Source organism: Postia placenta (assembly GCF_002117355.1).
Source record: "Postia placenta MAD-698-R-SB12 unplaced genomic scaffold POSPLAscaffold_9, whole genome shotgun sequence".
In the NCBI taxonomy this organism is placed as follows: domain Eukaryota; kingdom Fungi; phylum Basidiomycota; class Agaricomycetes; order Polyporales; family Adustoporiaceae; genus Rhodonia; species Rhodonia placenta.
The window spans coordinates 1,429,757-1,449,844 of record NW_020169840.1 but is presented as its reverse complement, the minus strand read 5'-3'; the positions used below and the strand labels follow the sequence as shown (position 1 = coordinate 1,449,844).

Here is a 20,088-nt window from a genome sequence, read left to right as displayed (position 1 = left end):
TAGCGTCTCCCAAGTCCGGTTTAGCTCAGTTCAGAGGCCTCTTGCCCTGAACGTTGAACCGAAACTACCCATAATCTGTTCCGTTCTGCAAGAGATCTTGGAGATTGACAGCCATGGCGTTCCTCGGTTCTCTCAATGCGTCGAAGAAGATACATATAGGTATAAACTAGAGTACAGACGATGCTTCAAGCAGTATGGACTGGTGTCGGTAGTAATAGCTGAATGTGGCGCTCGTCGTGCCAAGCATTTAATCTGACATGCCTAATCAGGAATTTCAGCACTTCAACTAAAACACTTACCTCAGTCGCAGAGCTTCGCTGGTGCTTGTGGACAACTTCGTCGACCTTCCGCCATCTCCCCACTTTCCCCTTATTTCGCAACATGGCGGATGCTGGTGAGGTGCCCGTGATATGCCGCGTTGCTTTCCCTAACGAGAGAGACTCTTAGGCTTCTTCAAAGGAACGTCGGCGGACCAGGACCGCAGGTTCTCGGACAAGGAGCTCAAGCTCCTCAAGTCGATGAAGTTTCCCTCAGAGTTTGACAAAAAGGCAAGCCCAGCGAGGTGGGGCTCTCGCATCATAGCTCATGTCCGCACAGGTTGATATGCGCAAAGTCAATTTAACCGTTATCCGACCGTGGGTGGTCAAAAAGATCATCGAACTCGTCGGGTTTGAGGACGAGGTAGTTGTAGAGTATGCCATGGGACTGCTAGAGGACGACTCACAACCGGTGCGGCGTCTTAGAGCCTGACATTCGCCTTATCGACTCATTGTGACCTCCAGACCCCAGATCCCAGGAAAATGCAGATCAACCTCACGGGATTCCTGACCAAACACACCCCGGAGTTCATGTCGGCCCTGTGGAAACTCCTTCTCGAGGCTCAGGAGTCTCCAGCTGGCGTTCCACGTACGTTCGTTGAAGAGAAGAAGGAAGAGATGCGTCAAGCCAAAATGGGCGACACTCGGGCATTGGAAGAGAACGACAGGCGTGCCCGCCTTGACGAGATCCGCGACCGCGAACGGGAGACACGGGGAGGTCGTGGCCGGGGTCGTGGTCGCGGTCGGGGCCGAGGCGGAGGCGGCTTTGAAGACGACCGCGGTGGCAGGCCTCGCGACAGCGGATGGGGAGGCCGAGGTGGCGGGGTGAGTCCCAAGTGACACTCCCTATACGTCCACTGATAACCGTGGCATGAAGCGGCCGGGACGTCGTCGTACTCCATCCCCTTCGCCTCCGCCGCGCCGCAGCTCGCGCACGCCCGCGAGTTCTCGCTCCCGTTCTCCCGCTTCCACCCCACGCAACAAGCGCCGGTTCAACCCTCGCGGCCGCTCCCCTTCTCGCTCGCCCCCTCCCTACGGCCGTGACCGCGACCGCGACCGCGGCTCGCCCCCGCCCCGCCGTCTTTCCCCGCCCCGCCGATCTGTCTCCCGCTCGCCCCCGCCTTCCCGCCGCCGGCGCCGCTCGCCTTCGTACACGCCCCCGCCTGACCGCGATCGCCGCGCCAGGGACTCGCGCAGTCCGCCCCAGAGGAGGCGCCGGCTGTCCCCGCCACCCCGGTCCCGATCGCGTAGCCCCCCGCGTGGATATGGGCGGCGCCGAAGCCCAAGCCGTAGCAAAAGCCGCTCCGCTACGCCCCCCCAGAGCCGACGGAGACGACCCAGCCCGACCCGATCGAGGACGCCTCCGCGCCGGCGGCGGGGTATCTCGAGGGACAGAAGCCCTGACAGAGACGCGGAGCGCAACAACGGGCGCCGCGGACAGGTGGAAAGGAGTCAAACACTGAGCAGGAGCAGCAGTCGGGGCCGTGTGCCTGATGATGATAAGCGAGGCAAACAGGCGAACAACAGGGACAACCGCGACTCTGTTACGTCCTTTGCAAACGGCGGTGCGCGGGAGAAAGGGGGCGAACTGAAGATCAAGGGACAAGCCGACGCGGGGAAGAAAAAGAGCAAATGGGAAGAGGAGCGTGAGCAGGTGAGTAAGTTGGCATCCGCGTGTTGTTTGGCTTGATCGAGACATCCTACAGTCCTTGCCCGATCAAGGTGAACTCGAGAGAAGAGAGAGCGAACTCAAAGAAAGGGCTTTGCGCAACAAGGTCGTGAGGACTAGGAAAGGCAGTACCAACGTTGCTGCAGGCAACTAAGATCAACTGTTGTGTGAGATGGATCGCGCAAAATTCGATTTGTATGATTCCTTGATCTCAAGGGTGGAGCTCGTGCTTATGCTTTCAAATTGTGCGATGGACAGTTTTACGACGCATCTCAACCCCCTTACTCCAGACGACTCTGTGTATTTTCCGAAGTGCCATTCCTTCGCTACTCTGTTCCAGTCTGATGTATGTTATCTTCTCACCCAGACAGGTCGTTCCTGGTCCCATAGTGTGCTTTCGGAAGGCAGTGGATGAATGCCATCGCTGTGCTTACCATCACCCTTCCCCCCTTTTGTTCCACACGTATGGCTGACAAGTAGAATCTTGCAGATCTCATAATGCCGTATCATGTCTGCTTGTGTCCGCAATCAGCACACCGGCACAACAATATGCCAGATCAGCATACTCAGCATACTTGTGTGTCTTTGGTGAGTGCATCAGAGCGTACCGTGAGACAGCTGTCGCGAAAATAGACTTCGCGAGTCTCTCGTGGTTGTTTGGTGGGATTTGCACCATCGTGAGGACACCAGCTCGCCAGGATGGCGTCGGAACGGGCATCAACTTGCGTTCCCACCCTCCTCGCTGTATTAAACGTCTTCACAATGAGGCCATGAAAAGATACAGTGTCCCTGTGATGTGCAATGATGTCAACTCTACACACAATCTAATGTCCTAGACTCGGCTTGAAGGTGCCTAGAATAAAGATGGCTTTCTCATAGGTGCGCGCCGCACCGCAAACCGCCCTTCGACATGGTCACGGGCCACCGGACCGACCATTATTGACCGCACGAGTACAGCTGACCCTGCAGCCGCACATACCGATACTCCTACGTCTGGAATGCACATATATAAGATCATGGCAGATGGGAACAGTATTCAGTCGTCTCTGCCATCATGTCGTCTACCATAACAAAGATTGAGGTGACTACACCCAATCGTGGCATTGAAAGACTCGATAGATAATTGACGCTTATAATCTACATTCCACTTAGATATTCCGCGTGCCTCCACGCTGGCTGTTTGTCCGCGTGGAGACACAAGGCGGAATAGTCGGCTGGGGAGAAGGCACTCTGGAAGGCCACACTGAAGCAGTCGAAGGAGCATACCAGGACCTCGTCAGGCGGTTCGTCGGATGGGACGCGGATAAGATCCAAGACATCTGGCAACATGCATACAGAGCCAGATTTTACAGAGGTGGACCCGTCTTAATGGTGAATATCTCGAGCATCGTTTATCGGCTCTGGTGACTGACGACGAGTACGGAACGTAGTCCGCTCTCTCGGGTCTGGACATTGCTCTGTGGGACATCAAAGGCAAGCGCCTGGGCGTCCCAGTCTGGCAGCTGCTTGGTGGGAAGGTGCGCGACCGCTTGAAAGTATACGGGTGGATCGGTGGGGACAAGCCCAGCGCCGTCATTGAAGGGGCGCAAGCTCGGAAAGAGCAGGGCTTCACGGCCGTCAAGATGAACGGGACAGGCAAGTCGGAACCGGCTGAAAGCACTCTACGTCTGCTAATCGAAGTATGCAGAGGCAATCAGCTGGATTGACTCACCCGCCCTCCTCCTCGAGACGGTCGCCCGAGTTAGCGAAGTCAAGTCGATCGGCCTGGACGTGGGTATCGATTTCCACGGTCGTGTCCACAAGGGCATGGCGAAACAGCTCGCACGCCTCCTTGAGCCACTGCAGCCGCTGTTCATCGAGGGTGCCCACAGTTCACGCATTCGGTGCGACTCCATACTGATACATCTCCGCAGAACCCCTTCTGCCAACGCAGCCGCTGGAGATCACCGACCTGAAGCACCTTGTGTCGACACCCATAGCGCTCGGTGAACGGCTCTATGGGCGCAACGACTTCAGACCATATCTAGAGGCTCGTGCAATCGACATTGCTCAACCTGATGTTCGTTTTGACATTGTATGCATTGGCGCAAATTTGAAGCTCAACCCTACCGTCACATACAGGTCGCACATTGCGGCGGGATCAGTGAGTTGCACAGGATAGCGACGCTCGTCGAAACGTACGATGTAGCTCTCGCGCCGCACTGTCCGCTCGGTCCAATCGCGCTGGCCGCTTGTATGCAGGTTGATATTGCCTCACCCAACTGTGAGTGCTTTGATCTACGAATTCAGACGGATGACATGATTGCTCTTAAGTCTTCATTCAGGAGCTGAGTCTGCAGGTTGGTGACTTTGCATAGATATCAACAGATGGTCACCCCATGATCATGCTCTTTGTGAACTGGTAGATGCATTACAACGAGGGTGCGGACCTGCTCACTTACCTCGTGGACCCATCGGTGTTTGCTATCAAGGAAGGACACGTCGAAGCCCTACAAGGTAATTCATCTCGTTTCAATTATGTTCATATGCTCACTCCCGGCCTGCAGGTCCTGGACTCGGCATCGAGATCAACGAAAGGCTTGTGCGCGAATATGCAGAGAAGTACAAGCAGGATCAGCCCTGGATCAACGCCATTTGGACAGGCGCGGACGGCTCGCTGCGCGAATGGTAGTTGCTTATTAGCCTGAAATGACATTCCTCTTGCCACAATATGTAACTATATTTCAACCTGTGCGATCCTTGTACAATTATAACCGAGCGGTGCATAATCACTGGCGACTATGAACTCGACACTCGCAAGGGGGCGCAATAGTCAGCTCACCTCAATCAGGACCGCCGAGCCTTTGCTTGCGCAGCATGCCGAACGAGAGATGAGCGCGTGGGTCCCGCGAGTAGTTCTCCATCTTTTTTGCCTCCGGGCAGTCAGGACCTTTGTTCCTGCACTCCGCTTCCCATGCCTTTCGCGCCCAAGCTTTCGCGCTTGCTATATCAGAGACCGCTATACCAGATGAAGGTCATTGGGGTACGTCGTTATATGCACGGGGATGCGAGCGTACAGGTGCAAAACTGGAATGCATCGTAGTAGTATGACTGGTCGAGGAATCCGAGGAGCCCTTCTTCCTTGAGCAATGTCAGTGCGTGCTTCACCTAATGATGTAACGTATCAGGGCTACCGCCCAACTCGAATACTGTCCGACTGTACATGCCTTTCTAATGCCCAGCGCAGGGTTCATGCCGCACCCAGCTATCTCTTGGTACAGCTGACGAAGTCGCGAGCGGCGTCCGTCACTCGCCTCCAGCTGGGCACCAGATAGCGAGCATGCAGTGCAATGACACTCAAATGCGAACTTCTCGTGCAGCTCGCGTCTGCGTTCATCTCGCACAGAGAGAAGATCGGTGTATGCTATGCATAGTTCCTCCCCAGCTACGATGTCTCTAACGGCGCGAAACGATATCTGACGGAGCTGCTCGTCCCAGTAATTGTTTATATTCGGGACGCAAGACGAATTGAACCGCGAGCCTATGACGAAGATGCCACCCTCAGTCGCCGCATGGCCCGTTGTATTGCTATTGTAGCCGCAGGGAAGGACGTTGGTATTGAATGTCCCCAGCGCCGGGGGCAGTTTCCCGCGAAGGCTATTCGCGAGGGCGAAGAATTGCCGTTGCTGTGAATCCGTGAGAGCAGACACAGCTGTTAGGATTTTTGTGTTGGTGCGGGAGAGTGTCATAGTAAAGAGAGGCGACTCGAGCAGTACGAGGTCGCCGCTGCTGATGGCTCTTGCTGCGATAACGCCCTTCCCTTTGCCAGGAATGTCTTGTATAATGAAGTCGTCTACTATGCGTCATTATACATTGGTGAGTTTCACTGGAGACACGACGTACCGTCCATTTGCTAAAATTCGGACCTTGACTGCGGATAAGAGGGCAAAAGTAGGAATTCTGTGGTCCTTACGAACGATTCAAACCTTTTTATATAAGTACATGAGGCATTCGCCGTTAATTTCATATCGCCACGGGGCCAGCCAGAACAGGATCTTGCTCCAATACCTAATGATAGCAACTGTTGAGCTCTGTGGGCGCGCCAGTAGCAGCACATGAACGCGGCCACCCTGATAGCTACGAGGAACGTGCTCAATCGAAGCGCTCGCCGAAGACGACGTTCCAAGTCCTTGGAAGTACGCTCTTGACTTGTACGACGTCGCTTTTTCACTACAGCTCTTACGCCCACTGACATAGAGCTCCAAAAGATAGATCGCTGGCGCAACATTATTCCATGTACCCGGATAGCCATGATATATTGAAGCCCCCGATACGATACGTACTAGCATGTATTATCCGGTATAGGGCGTCGTCCTCCAGCGGAAACAAAACTGGATTGTGGAAAAAGAGAGCTCTTGATCACGAAGAGGTGTACCTTCCTCAAATGATCCCCAAGCACTACGCATCTACAATTCATCACTGATGCAGGGACTGTAAGGTGCATTTACCGAAGTTGTAGACTCATGCTAGACAGGTCTGTCCTGCAGCATTGATCCAAAACATCATAAATGCCCTCATTCCTGGCGACTTGCTAGTTTAACGATGGCTACGTATCGCAAGATTCGGAGGAATGGTTCAATGAAAGAATATGACGCACACTAAACAACCGTGCCGTGCAGGACTTGAACGATGGTGCAATGTGATAAAATGCACACGGGACGTATTGCGTCGATAATGAATGACACGGATATCGTCACACATCCCAGGAGACAAATGTACGTATGTAATGGGTAGATTAAGGATGCAGAGAACATCCGGCAGCTCGGATAGACCAGCGAACAAGCAGAATATATTGGCTTAGAAAATAGCTGCCCAGAGGTCAAAAGCATGAAGCTGTGCGAGGTCAGAGGCAGAGTTGGGCGAGGCGATGACACGTGAGCGGCACGCGTCTCGCTGTCCTCGACCACGACAACCACGGTCTCTCCGACCACCTGCCGCCTTGGCACTCGACTGCACCCTTAAACATATACCCTCGTTCATTCTGCTGCACGGCCCTTCTGTAATGCTCTCGCATTTACGAGGAAAACTACCTTGGCCTCGGGGGGTCACAGGCCTGCCATTCCTCGTTCTCGTTAGCTGCCTCTTGCTTCTCAGCCAGCCAGCGCACGCCATCAAATTCGCATTACAAGCCAGTCGATTTCCAGCAGCTAAATGCATATGGAACGCAGCGCATCCCGGCGCGCTGGTCATCGTGACAGCAAATATCGGTCCAGGGGAACACCAGCGCGTGGACATTGAAATCCTGGACTCGGGCCAGCAGCGGAACGTCTACTTGAGCAAGAAGAACATCAGCGGAGAGAAGCGGTTCGCTATAACATCACACTCTGAGGAGGACGTTGGAGTATGTTTCAGGAATTACTTGGAGCCAGGTCAGCAAGGTATGTGCATTGCCCAAGCCGCATGTCAGCGCATGTCTAACTACAATATTTACCGTGTGCACAGGAGGCCCTGTAGAAGCCAAGCCGCGCTCACGCGTCATTGACCTGGACATCGACATCGGCGCTGACGCAGTAGACTACAAGTAAGTGGTGGCGATATATGACGTCTTTACACACTCACCCATGTGTATGTAGTGCCATTGCAAATCAAGAGTCATTATCCGGGCTCGAGACCGAGATGCGCAAGCTGGAAGGCGTCGTAAAAGAGGTAGTTGATGAGTTGGACTACCTCAAGGCACGTGAGGAGCGATTTCAGTCTACAAACAGTGCGTACCGCGACTTTGTTGTCACCAACCAATGGCACACTGAGATGTTGTTATCCCCCTTCCAGTGTCAACGAACGTGCGAGTGCAGAGCTTCGCGTGGTTCACTATCTTCTCCCTCATCGGGCTGGGGCTGTGGCAGATTTTCCACTTGCGGGCGTTCTTCAAGCGGAAATACCTCATCGACTGAGACATCTTGGATCGGTGCTATGTATCGAGTACTACTAATGGGAGCTGCGGTGCCATCCATGTTGCCGTTCGAGTAAGCTGACGTGTTCCCGGTCCTCGGGTATAGTGTGCCTTGTGGGCGGTATCCTGAACATGCCCGAGTGGCCCGGAGATTTTACCCTTGAGATGTCCCTTGACAGCTCTCTTGCATGCCATCTTGATAATTTACTGGTACAGCGCCCCTTGGGTTTTGATAGGCTACAGCCCCGAGGCATGTGACTGACAGCGAAGGCAGCCAATAAGTGTAAGTGTATTGATCTTCAAGTGGTCGCGTCGTTGATGTCTTGATGAATCTGGCAAGCTAGGATCGTTGGTATTGGCCGACAGTCGACTGAGAGACAACTGTTCGACTGATGAGCAGATACTCGACGTTGCGTTGTTTTACTGTGAACCATCAATCATCTCCTATCCATTGACAGTCGACATCGGCTAGCCTAACTAATAGTCTCGGAAGGCCCTTATACAGGAGCACACATGTCCTGGTAAATCTCGTTGGTATCCGAGAGCAATTGTATGGCTTCCAATATGTAGGCACAACTCGATCCTACCATGGCTACGACATAAGTTTCTTTCTGAATATGTACGGATTGTGGGTCTCCATGGTGAGTGTCACATATGGGGCCTGTTAATCATCAAGTTGTCATGCGTGTTGTATTGCTCTCGCGCTGTCCGTATGGCTGATCTGTATGTCTCATCCCATTGGCTATTGCCTGCGGTCCAATAAATGTGGTCGTTCCCGCCAGACGATGTCAAACCGTTGTCGTAAATGCCAGAAGACCACGACATACACACTGACGATTAGGATATAATAGTGCCCGCACGCCCAAGATGCATTCACTTTCCTCCCTCCTTGCGTCGTTATTTCATTCCCAGGTACTGGATAGTAAGCACAACGTTTTACATCATGTAGCTGGTGTAGGGCCAGTCCATTGAGCGTTGTTCGCACAGCCTCCAGATTTCGGTACTCGGTGCCCCAGTTGTCTAATCGTCGGCACGATGGTTGCGTTGACATATGTGTTCCTCGTCATCCTTCCTCTGTGTCGTTCAATATTCGGCGCGCCTCTCCCGTATGTGACATACTTATTGCGTGAATGCTGTTGGGTGTTGAGTAGGTCTGCTTTTTATGCGGCGTCCAGAAGTCCTGTTACTCCCGGGGTCACGAGAAGTTTGTGCGCGCTCTCCCATCACTCCTCCATGCACTGTGCCTGATGGTTTCTTGACAGAGCGTACAATCGCGACGACTTTGACGGGAGCGAAGGGATAGCTGCGTTGAACTTTGGGTCGATGGTGGACTGGGAATCAGTGGAAGACAGCGCGGCCAAACATCCTTAGATCAGGGTGTGACATTCCATAGTGTATAGTGCACCGAGGTCTTCTCGAATCGGAGTAGCTAACAGCTTGTCCATTGGCCTGTTTTGTGCACTAATATATGTCCGGCTGGCGTGCTGGATCCCCTTTCGCTTGAATATTCCGACATCAGACTGCGTCTTAGATTTGAGTGGGTCACTATACACGTGACAATGTCCATCTAGAATCATTGAAGTCTCATTTAACTGGAGTTGTTGGACGCAGTCGATCGTCGTGACTCTCTTGATAGACGCCCGTTATTCGAGGTAAGACAATGGTATTGCCAACGCGCCATCCACACAGACTCATGTAACGCAAACATTTATTCAGTGCAGGTCAATTGCACATACCTGAATATCATAATCAATTTACACTAGCGCGGCGGCCACACGCCTGCACTGATCATAAAAACCACTTGCCGTTCGATCGAGCGGTTTCGATCAAATCGTACAAATCGATCCTACATCTCCACCAACAGCATCCAACAGCCGCAAACATGTCTTCGGTCCTCGGTCACAACAAGTCCTACATCGCAGCACCGATGGTCAACCAGAGCGATCTGCCCTTCCGTCGCCTCGTCCGCCGCTACAATGCCACACTCGTCTACACTCAGATGCTGCTTTCCGACAGGCTGCTCAATGACCATGACTACCTACAATTCCACCTACGCGGTCTTGGCGAACCGAACGATAGGCCTGTCGTCGTCCAATTATGTGGAAATGATCCCGAACTTGTTGTGCGTGCTGGTAAACAAGTGCAGAGCCATTGTGATGCAATAGGTGATACTGCGGTTCCAGCAGTGAGCGCGGCGACATTACTTACACACCCGCGAAGCATCCAGATTTCAACCTCGGTTGTCCACAAGAGGCTGCGCGGGATGCTCACTATGGCGCGTATTTGCTTGGCCAGAACGACTGGCCTTTGGTTGAGAACATTGGTACGTGGTGCCATGCGGAGAAACAAGCGACCCCGTCTCACGAAAGACCAGCGGCTTCAATGTCAAATTCTCTCACCGTACCGGTGTCTGCTAAGTTGCGTCTCTGTCAGCCGGCGTCTGCCACCCTGGACCTTGCGCGTCGCCTCGAGCACGCTGGGGCTTCCTGGGTCACTCTTCACGCGCGAACTGTTTCCGTCCGACGGCGACGCCAGGGAGCTGCGGATCTTGAGCAAATCAAAACGCTGAAGGACAATCTGTCCATCCCCGTTATCAGCAACGGCAATGTGCGGGTGTGGGAGGATGTGGAGCGCAATCTCGCATTGACTGGCGCGGACGGTATAATGGTGGGCGAGAGCCTATTGGCGAATCCATGGTGCGCGGAGAGAAGCGCGGTATACTTGCGTCCATGCTCACGATCGCCGCCTGCTAGCCTCTTCGCGGACATCACGCCTGATCCGGTCGCAATCTCGCTTGAGTATCTGGATCTGTGCAGAGAATACCCGGACACCGCGACCATGCAGACAGTACAAACGCATGTCAGACATTTCGTCGATCACCAGTGGTGCGTGTTGATTGGCCCCCGGATGCTTATCTCCGCCCTCGAGGGTCCTGACTACAGCCTCCGATAGTGGCCGGAGACCATGGTTCAACAAGTTCCGTGCTGCGTTGAATGGCTGTAAGACAGTCGACGACATTGATGCGGTGTTGCGGAAGGTACAAAGATGGCGGGGGCTTTTTCAGTCCTCAATAGATACCTGCGTAAGACAGGACCCGAGCAACGACGAAAAAGGCCACGAAATTCCGGGCGATGCCCTCGCAGCCATGCTATATTGAACATATACGTCGCGAAAAACATCGTGTCATCTCTTTCCCAGAGAGAACCCTCAATGAGCTGCAATATATTGTGTCGGGTCCGGACGGCCTCTTTACGTGTTGCCTCTCGGTGGCATTTGGAACCACATCCGTGGTGATCCCACAGATGGTGCTCTTAGCCCTACAGGAACCAACATGGCGATCCCCGACACGGTGCGTGCTTTCCCCACTGGCGTTGTTTTCCCTTGGGCTGTTCTGTCAGTGCATATTGGACTGTCGGGTCTCACACCCACGCCATGCCTGGCACGCATGATGAGGTGTGTCTGACTCGAACCGTGTGCTTGTGTGCCGCTGCACATCAACTGAGCATACTCGGCCGTCAGGGTGAGCCATCCAGTATCTTGGTGGACAGCCTCCGATTGCTGACATCATGCTGCATGCGGGTCCCCTCGCAGTTACCTATCTAGCAGTAACCAGGCCATCTCTATGCCTCGAATGCCACGAGAAACAACTTTCAATGCCCGCATAGCGGCGTTCCATCTCTCCCTCCCGTCCGTCACCCAAATCGTCGCGGACTCTTCGCGCTGATCTGGATTTCAAAGGCGATGGCACGATCACTCAGACACCCGCGTGAATCAAAGATAGTGGTGCGTCTGCCTGCGGCTTCCCTAGTTCCATCGGATCCCATTTCAAATTTTGAGCTTGTTCTTCCCTTGTTCTCGCGGCTTGCTCCACCAATAAGATGCATTCGGGGACTGTCTGCAACCGACGGAAGGTCTGTGAGATCGGGCAGCGGAGATGCAGTTGGTTCACATCCGCAACGACGCTTCCGTGTATTGAGATGGCACTCTTCCTCCTGTGGTTGGTCTCTACAAAAAGCACGCCTGTGATCCCATTGTTGGCAATCCGACAGGATGTCTAGCGCGGATACTGGAAGAGTAGCAATCGCAGTCTTCGCCGATACTAAAGCTTGCAGTATTCAAGGGTTTCAGATCCAAGTGCCTGCGCAGTCTTCATATCGGGACGATATCGTGGTGTTTTACGATGGCATCCTCGTGATGAAGGAATGTCCTGGATGACTCAGATTATTCTTTGTATAAGCTCAAGGCGTTCCACTCTTTCTCCGCGAGTCACACCCCTTATTATCTCAATGAGGAAGTCTCCCTGTATGTGGAATGCCTCGCTTCTCTCGCTCTGCCGGTTGTACAAGTTGCGACCGGTATTTGCGATGCCCCCATCTCATATCGATCGTATTGCGCTGCGCCTCTCACGCGCAGATGTTCGTGGGTGTCTGGTGTGGTGAAACTTCCCCCCAGGACGATCTTATTAGATACGGACCGAAACATTGTCTGGGCAGAAAGACAAATGCTCGTGCTCGTCCAGACCACCTGTCTGGCGGATGTTCCACGCCGGCCATTTCAAGACGATCATCGTTAATTCCAGACTCAGTGAAGCAAGCCGCATCCGAGACTCAAGTACATTGAGCATACCAAAACCATTATACATGGTTCTGAGCATTGTCAAGAGAACTGACATCTTGCTGTATCGCGGTCAGACGCACAGGTCAAATGCAAAAGAAAGTCTGCTATCACCTACGTATCACCGACGATACCGTCCAGCAATGTCGTGTGTTATCGGATTGACTTCAGTTTTACATGTCGACATCGTACTACCTGACCTATATTTATTGCTTGGACAACAAGAAGGGACTCGGAGTCACATCCACCTCGATAGCTATGTTTAGATGTCGTATTTGTGTTACTTGACTTCCTTTCTAAAAGAGTTTCTCAATTCAAAGTTCTGCTCATCATGTCTTGATTCCGCGGAGGGGTGTCACTTGATGAACACACAATGTCAAGTGCTCATGTGTAGCCTAGTCGTTGGCATTCACTTCAAGATAAGATATATACCCAAGTTCATCCATCGTGGTGTACGATCATCCCCGGCGAGCGTCTGTTCAGAAACACCGTCGCGACCGGGCTCGCGCGAGTGTACGAAGGTCGCGGGGCTTGAGCAACGTTCGTACTGTTTCGCTGCCCACATGACCGACGTGATGACTACATTTTTCCGAGAGCACTCAGTACTAGAAGCTGGTTCGCTCACGATGTCATCCCAGCTTATCGACCTGGTAGTAATATATACCTCTTTTGTCTTACAAGTCGGCATTCTATCTTGCCGCTCCTTTGCGCATGTGTCCTAGCCGCAACGCTTCGTTGACAGTTCTGCAGAGCTGACACCTCCAGCATCATTTGGAAGATCTCCGACACGGTGGGCGGCAGTATCCTCTTGCAGCACGCAGCGTGGTGTCCAGGACTTCGATGAAAAATGCCTGGGGATCTTCCGGGAGTAGCTTAACTTGTGTGTCCGACGAAGACTTCGCCCTTAGTACTTCTGCCGCGCGAGCGTTGCACTGAGGCTTCTCGACCAACCACACAGGTGCAGGTCGCATACACACTTGCCAGTCGGCGGAGTACTCGACAAGTGGCAATTAATCGGTTCTTGGTTTCAATTGGCGGAAGTGAGGATCAGAACCAAGAGAACATTTCATGCGCTCGTATCACTTACGACACGATGAGAATTGTCACGTATTGTCTAGACTGGCGCTCGGATGGTCCAGTCTGGTCGCTCGAAGCCCTCGGGTGAACCGCAGTAAGTCGAGGAGGCGAGCTCGGACCGAATGTTTCCCATCACGCATGGCTGGCCGCTGCATTCCAGGGCCAACGACCACCCCGTTTCTGCTGCCCGCATGTCGGTCCTCGGAAGCCATCAAACACAGCAACACCAATGGCCGAATAAGGGACGCACGTGTTCTTCCGGTGCCGGGCCGAGGAGCCCCGGGATCACACGCCGACTCTAGGTTGATCTGAAAATCGGGAGAGCAGATCTCAATGCCTAGGTCTGATCGAATATTAATTTCCCGGGAATGGTTTGGCTGGCCGTATCTCGGGGCCGACCCTCCGAAGGCACGGATCGAGGCCCGCCGACCGGCGCAGCAGGTCTCGCAGATCGTCTGCTCAGCGGCGGTGATCGTCGCGGGGCGGAAGTACTGATATCTGTGTTCCGCACGTTACGCGTGTTGGTGCACGCATGGCCAGGTCGTTTGTTGTGTAGGTTGGATCAAGTATAGGAACATTTGATTTGCACGTTCGGAATTCGTTACGGTCTTGGAGCTCGTTACGGTTACAGCAAACTTCTTCAAGCGACTAGTACACAGGCAGTCTCCACTTGCGCCGCATTAGAGGGTGTAAGATGCTACCGCCCCATCCACCCCTATATAGTTTTTGAAGTCAGTTGATGATTGGAGTGCTCAGGTGGTGCACCATGGGCGACAACTTACTCCATCAACGACCACGAGCTCTCCACAGACATACTGGCTTGCCTTGCTAGCCAGGAATATAACAGGGCCCGCGAAATCCTGCGGGGTGCCCCATCTACCAGCAGGGATACGCTCCGAGATCTGGCGGAGACGTGCAGGGTCCTGGAGCAGCTTCTCGTTCCTGCCGCATTGAAACAAGTAGTCAGATGTCAATGATGTGTCCATAATAACGTAGAACTGAGAACCCTTGAAGTGACAAGGTTATGTTCAGCAGAGCCACGCGGTGCACGCGTGGGGAGAACACTCTGTTGGATGGCAGGAGCAACGTATTGATGCCGTATTTTGAGCTGGACGCTCTGATCTGGCGGCTTAGAAGCCAACATCGCAGTCGCGTCACAAACGCATCCTGACCTCCGCATCAGATACGCGCAGTTTGGAAATGCGTGCGGAGGCGCACACGGCGCCTGCCCACTGCCCTTGACGCCGCTTCTCCCCACACACGCGCGATCGAACGGATGTCAATCGGAAACTTACATGTCCGTCGCAATATACCCAGGGCATATCCCATTCACCTGCACGTTCTCTTTGCTCCACTCATTGCTGAGGGCCTTTGTGAGCTGTCCCAGCGCTCCCTTCGCCGCAGCGTACGCGGGCACGGTGAATCCGCCCTGTCGATAAATACAGTATGACAACCACAATAAACCGCTGGCAGCAGGGTGAATGGGGACGAGCGTGTACATGCCTGGAATGTCAGGAGAGAGCAGAAGTTAATTATCTTGCCCCGCCGGCGAGGCACCATATGCTGCCCGGCGGCCTGTGAAAGAATCCAGACCGATTTCAGATTGACGTTGATGACCTGTCAAAAGTGACGATTTCGTTAGCGAGCCGCAGGGGGACAACGAGGTGATGCGCGAGGCAGGCCACAGCCAAATACATCGGAAATTGGTGCCCGTCACTAGCCGTCTCTGAAGATACGATTGCTGCAAGCGGGGTGCCAGATAGGATGTAAAATAAATGGCGTCTCCACGCTCGTCGCACTCATGCAACGTCGAGCACCGGACCGCGGTCAATTGTGAGCGCGAGACTTCTGAACCGGATACGCCAGAAAATCCGCCACGGATGCAAACGACCGCCACTGCCCCGTCCCCGAGCGAATCAGCGGTAAATTAATCTCGCCCGTCAGACGAAGTTAGTCAGGGCACTTCTAGCGCAAGCATCTCAGACATCGACGATCCCGGCCAGCCCAAGTAAGACAGCGCATGCACTGACGTCAACGCAGCTGTGCTGGCAACCAATGGCGGCCGGTGCCTTCGTGAATCGTCGACAGGCCGAGGCGCATCGCCGAGACACGGGCGAGGCTGCGTGTACAGGGCGAGGGAACCCGCGCAAACGACGAGGAAACCAGCCGAAGCACACAAGGCCTAGAACACGGATAGGCGACGGAGTATGGACAAGGCGAGAAGACACGTTGCCAACAAGGAGCAGTGTGGGTGCAGATACAGATGGAGATGAGCCTGCGATCCGCGATCAGGGGGGTGGAAGGCCGCTCGCGCGAGGGGCGAGAAGGCGAAGCGCGCGCAAGGGAAGGCGAAGATGCAAGGGGAAACATGTTGGATGAGGACGCGATGACGAGCGTGCGGCAATGATGCGCGCTCGCCGCGATAGGGCAATGACGCGGACGCGCGGAGGTACGCCGATAGACGTTTTTGAACGAATAGGGGCGCAGCATGCGCGGGCGTATCGGGCGCGGGGAGTGAGGAGCGACACGATAAGCAGCGAAGAGCCCGTACATCCACATCCTCTGTGTGGACGTGGGTATCGAGTGCAGCGATGTGCGAGTATAAAAGTCCACCCAGGAGGGTGGGTAGGGAACAGAGTGGATGAGTCACCGAATTGAGCTACCAAGGGAATGCCAGCATCCCAGGCAGACAATTTTTATGTACACCTGGGCGATATTCGGGCGACGCTCACATGTCCTCGCATCTTTCTCACAATCGAGCAACGGTAAGCAAGATGGAAGACGCAGGGAGATACCGAACGCCGCGGTTCGAGATAATGGTACCCGCAATTCAGTTGCAGAACACGAGGCGCCGACCAAGACGGTGCAAGTGAAGGGTTTCTATTTTGCCGGTGCGCGCCAGGCGAAACGCGAGACCAGAACGAAATAGGGAACGATGATGCAAACGGAGTACCTGCGGGCCGAGCGCAGAAATGCGAAGGCAGTCCTGCGGGGAAAGGGAGGAGAAATGCAAGCGCGAGAGTGACAACGCACAGAAGCTGTCGGACGTCACACGCAACCCAAAACTTTGTAGCAAGCCCAATCGGATCCGAGAGACGGCACGAGGCGAAAGAACACGAGAAGACGGAGAAAGGCAAACGCACGTCGTCCCAATCACGCTCTGTGAACTGAACAGCCGGAGATCTCCTCTGGATACCTGCACAGTTGACGAGGATGTGTATTTCACCACCCATGGCCTCCAGCGCGCTCGGGAATATCTGCTTGACGGCTTCCAGATCTTCGAGGTCACATTGAACAGACTTTACGGTGCGTCCGAGAGCGGCGATTGCGTTGTAGGTTGGGCTGTTTGCCGAAGCCGTAGACGGGCGTTGAACGAGACAGATGTCTGCGCCGGCTTCGGCAAGGGCGATAGCACAGGCGGCCCCGATACCTGGGGGAGATAAGCGGACATTTGAGGGCGGTAGGCATGGCGCCAATGAGAAGATTGAGGCGTGGGGGTATGTGGGTGAAATTGGGCATGAGTAGACCTCATGAAGACGCACCGCGACTAGCGCCTGTGATGAGCACGTTCTGGCCAGCGAGGGAGAAGAGACCGGGTGCGGGGATTGCGGGAGTGGGGTCCATGTCGGGGGCTGTGGAGGAGGAGAGTCGACGGCATGGGTTGCGATATAAATGAGGAGAGGATGGGGAGGGGGACAGCCTGGACGAGGGCCGGACGGTGGCGGCAAGGATGGCGGGGAGACCGCCGGACTGGAATTACCCCAGACCGACTATTTCCCCGGATCGGGCATGAGGGCCGGACATCCGCACAGGCCTCAGGCTGCCGCGGCTGCCTGTTCATTTTCGCTTGCTCGGTCTTCACACACGCAAGATCAGGAAATTCGGAGGACCGCTGGGGGACAGAGTGCGCTATCATGGGTGCACCGTGGTGCTCGCAGCGTCCGCAGATGGGGCAGGAGGGACCCGGGGGAAGGGGGGCGAGAGGAGAAGCACTGGGCGCGACCACGTGTGGCACGGAAAGGAGTCTGTTTACGTAATCTGCCGCTGTCGATCACACCCACGGAGGGTCGGTCCGGGTCAAAGCAGCTATGCGCGGTCCAGCTCAGAACGCGCTCCTCACGAGACTCCAGCGCAAGCGATATAAATTCCAGCCGTATGTCTTCTCCACCCTCTCCGCCACGCCCCAGCATACGCTCCTCCCCGCTCTCATCATATTATGTCTCCAGTCGCACTCCCCACCCAGCACGCAGCAGTCCTCCATGGTGCCAAGGACCTCCGCTTCGAAGAGCGTGCCCTCTGGCCGCCACAGCAAGGCCAGGTGCAGGTCGCCGTAGCCGCGACAGGCCTCTGCGGCAGTGACTGTGAGTTCTCGGACCAAACGCACCGCTATCTATTCCCTTACCTATTTTTGAACAGTGCACTACTACATGCACGGCCGGAACGGCGACTTCGTGGTACAGCAGCCGCTCGTCCTCGGCCACGAGGCAGGGGGCATTGTCACTGCCGTTGGACCAGGCGTAAAGAACCTCGTTCCCGGCCAGCGCGTCGCTATTGAGGCCGGCATCATGTGTAACGACTGCTCCTATTGCGCCAAGGGCCGCTACAACCTCTGCAAGAACATGCGCTTCTGCAGCAGCGCGAAGACTTTCCCGCACCTGGACGGAACGCTTCAAGAACGCATGAACCACCCCGCACATGTCCTGCACCCGTACGTCTATTAACCGTGACCTTCCCGAGCGCCCGACATTCCTCCTCGCCGCGCGTCACGTGACCGCACAAGCTAGCATACCGTTCTCATACTGTCCGCACATAGATTGCCGGATGACTGCACGTTCGAGCAAGCAGCACTCGCAGAGCCGCTCTCTGTGCTCCTCCACGCATCACGCCGCGCGGACCTTACAACTGACCACCCCTCCACCGTTCTCGTCTTTGGCGTCGGCGCGATCGGGCTCCTTGCATGTGCGCTGGCAAAGTCATATGGCGCGTCGCGCGTCGTCGCGATTGACATCAATCGTGCGCGGCTCGACTTCGCGCTTGAGCAGGGCTTTGCGCAGCAAGTATACTGCCTGCCCATGGTCGACAAGGCGAAAACGACGGACGAGCAACTCCGCCGCGCTAAGGAGACCGTCAGCACCGCGCTCAGCGAGTTCAACATGCCCGATGGCTTCGACGTCGTCTTCGAATGCACAGGCGCAGAGCCTTGCATCCAAATGTCCGTTCATGTGAGTGCCCTCCAGTACGTGCCCGGTAACAAGTCCATGTACTCATTAGGCGTGCATATACAGGCCGCAGTAACAGGCGGAAAGGTCATGCTCGTCGGCATGGGCGCACGCAACGTCACGCTTCCGCTCTCGACCGCCGCGACGCGCGAGGTCGACATCCACGGCTCGTTCCGCTACGCCAACACGTACCCGACGGCCCTCGCGCTCCTCGCGTCCGGCAAGTTGCCGAACATCGAGAGCATCATTACGCATCGCTTCCCGCTCGCAGAGAGCGCGCGCGCGTTTGATTTGCTCGCCAAGGGCCGCGACGAGGACGGACGCATGGTCCTCAAGGTCATGGTGGGCGGTCAATAGGGCAGCATTGTGCGCTCTGACGGCGGCGTGGGCCCGGAGAGGCCGGGCGCGCCGAAGAAAACGCCCCATGTTGCGGCTGACGTTTAAGTTTCTTTTACGGCGCTGTCACGACCACCATAGAAAGAATCCTCCGCGCGCACGCGGCAGGGCTGGGTATATCGCGTCTCCCTCACCTTTCCACCTGTTCTCTTACTCACCCTGACCCGTATGCCCTTGTAACATCCTGAGCTATCTCCCCGCGCGCGTTAGAGGACGTTGTTAATGTGTATCAGTACTCTACGCTGGGTCGCATGCATCACTGCTTGTCCGCATTCTATCTATCTCTCATTGTCGTACATCTCGCACTAAGCACACATATTTTCAGGCTACGAGGATACCTTTAGCAATACATTTCCGTCGTGTACTCGTGCTTACTGCGTGCGTCCTGTGAGCTGCACCGTGTCGCGCAACCGCAACCCTCAAGGTTACTGTCAAGGAAGTGTACATCATGTGGCACAAACTACCTACGTACGAAGCTGACGGCGAACATATTCGCGGCAAGCCTAATCTGCATTGGGCACCTCCGCTGCCATTTTCACGGACGAAGCCTCTGATATGGAAACGCCCAGCGTTCTGGCGAACGTTCTCCTATCGCGACGGGGCCTTGGAGCCGGGGGAACGGGCCCATCCGTACCATTAGTGCTCGGGGAGATACCAGATGCGTTCCTGGCCGTTTCTCCGTGTTCGCTCCCGGCAGCCAGGCTACAGCCTGGCGCACTGTGCCGGGTGCGCGCCTCGGTACGCGAGGTATCCGAAGGAGCCCCCCCCGCGCTTGAAGTTGATCGATGGTGCACGGTGGGATTGTGGTGTCCATTGTAGGCGCAGGTCTGCCCCGTTGGTCCAGGCACTCCAAGATTTGGCCGATCT

General features: G+C 55.0%; 7 protein-coding genes across 7 annotated transcripts; 5 read left to right on the top strand and 2 right to left on the bottom strand.

Moving 5' to 3' along the window:
* Positions 1-328: 328 nt before the first annotated feature.
* POSPLADRAFT_1070517 (hypothetical protein) lies at positions 329-2,140 on the top strand (the record flags this gene model as incomplete). Its single annotated transcript, XM_024482404.1, has 6 exons — positions 329-394; positions 448-548; positions 598-681; positions 790-1,142; positions 1,195-1,971; positions 2,024-2,140. Exons 4-6 carry the CDS (start codon positions 801-803, stop codon positions 2,138-2,140), a joined length of 1,236 nt encoding a protein of 411 aa, XP_024337961.1. The 5' UTR covers positions 329-394; positions 448-548; positions 598-681; positions 790-800.
* A 900-nt stretch (positions 2,141-3,040) lies between these two features.
* POSPLADRAFT_1047424 (hypothetical protein) lies at positions 3,041-4,657 on the top strand (the record flags this gene model as incomplete). Its single annotated transcript, XM_024479284.1, has 9 exons — positions 3,041-3,067; positions 3,139-3,357; positions 3,417-3,651; positions 3,674-3,847; positions 3,900-4,045; positions 4,108-4,249; positions 4,300-4,325; positions 4,392-4,482; positions 4,533-4,657. The coding sequence occupies 9 exons, from the start codon at positions 3,041-3,043 to the stop codon at positions 4,655-4,657; spliced, it is 1,185 nt and encodes a 394-aa protein (XP_024337960.1).
* POSPLADRAFT_1040377 (hypothetical protein) lies at positions 4,623-5,915 on the bottom strand. Its single transcript, XM_024477731.1, is given in 5 exon segments — positions 4,623-4,783; positions 4,794-4,984; positions 5,043-5,133; positions 5,193-5,818; positions 5,869-5,915. 4 exon segments carry the CDS (start codon positions 5,873-5,875, stop codon positions 4,809-4,811), a joined length of 900 nt encoding a protein of 299 aa, XP_024337959.1. The 5' UTR covers positions 5,876-5,915; the 3' UTR covers positions 4,623-4,783; positions 4,794-4,808.
* Positions 5,916-6,852: 937 nt separating this feature from the next.
* On the top strand, positions 6,853-7,916 carry POSPLADRAFT_1047423 (hypothetical protein; the record flags this gene model as incomplete). The annotated part of the gene is made up of 5 exons (XM_024479283.1): positions 6,853-6,899; positions 7,102-7,394; positions 7,480-7,546; positions 7,599-7,729; positions 7,795-7,916. The coding sequence occupies 5 exons, from the start codon at positions 6,853-6,855 to the stop codon at positions 7,914-7,916; spliced, it is 660 nt and encodes a 219-aa protein (XP_024337958.1).
* A 1,881-nt stretch (positions 7,917-9,797) lies between these two features.
* Positions 9,798-10,867, top strand: POSPLADRAFT_1146236 (hypothetical protein; the record flags this gene model as incomplete). The annotated part of the gene is made up of 4 exons (XM_024485901.1): positions 9,798-10,080; positions 10,143-10,238; positions 10,290-10,611; positions 10,669-10,867. The coding sequence occupies 4 exons, from the start codon at positions 9,798-9,800 to the stop codon at positions 10,865-10,867; spliced, it is 900 nt and encodes a 299-aa protein (XP_024337957.1).
* Positions 10,868-14,303: 3,436 nt separating this feature from the next.
* POSPLADRAFT_1047421 (hypothetical protein) lies at positions 14,304-17,230 on the bottom strand (the record flags this gene model as incomplete). The annotated part of the gene is made up of 6 exons (XM_024479282.1): positions 14,304-14,321; positions 14,389-14,548; positions 14,902-15,035; positions 15,110-15,223; positions 16,750-17,036; positions 17,149-17,230. 6 exons carry the CDS (start codon positions 17,228-17,230, stop codon positions 14,304-14,306), a joined length of 795 nt encoding a protein of 264 aa, XP_024337956.1.
* A 592-nt stretch (positions 17,231-17,822) lies between these two features.
* Positions 17,823-19,182, top strand: POSPLADRAFT_1146647 (hypothetical protein; the record flags this gene model as incomplete). Its single annotated transcript, XM_024485964.1, has 4 exons — positions 17,823-17,967; positions 18,023-18,314; positions 18,420-18,828; positions 18,892-19,182. 4 exons carry the CDS (start codon positions 17,823-17,825, stop codon positions 19,180-19,182), a joined length of 1,137 nt encoding a protein of 378 aa, XP_024337955.1.
* Positions 19,183-20,088: the final 906 nt, after the last annotated feature.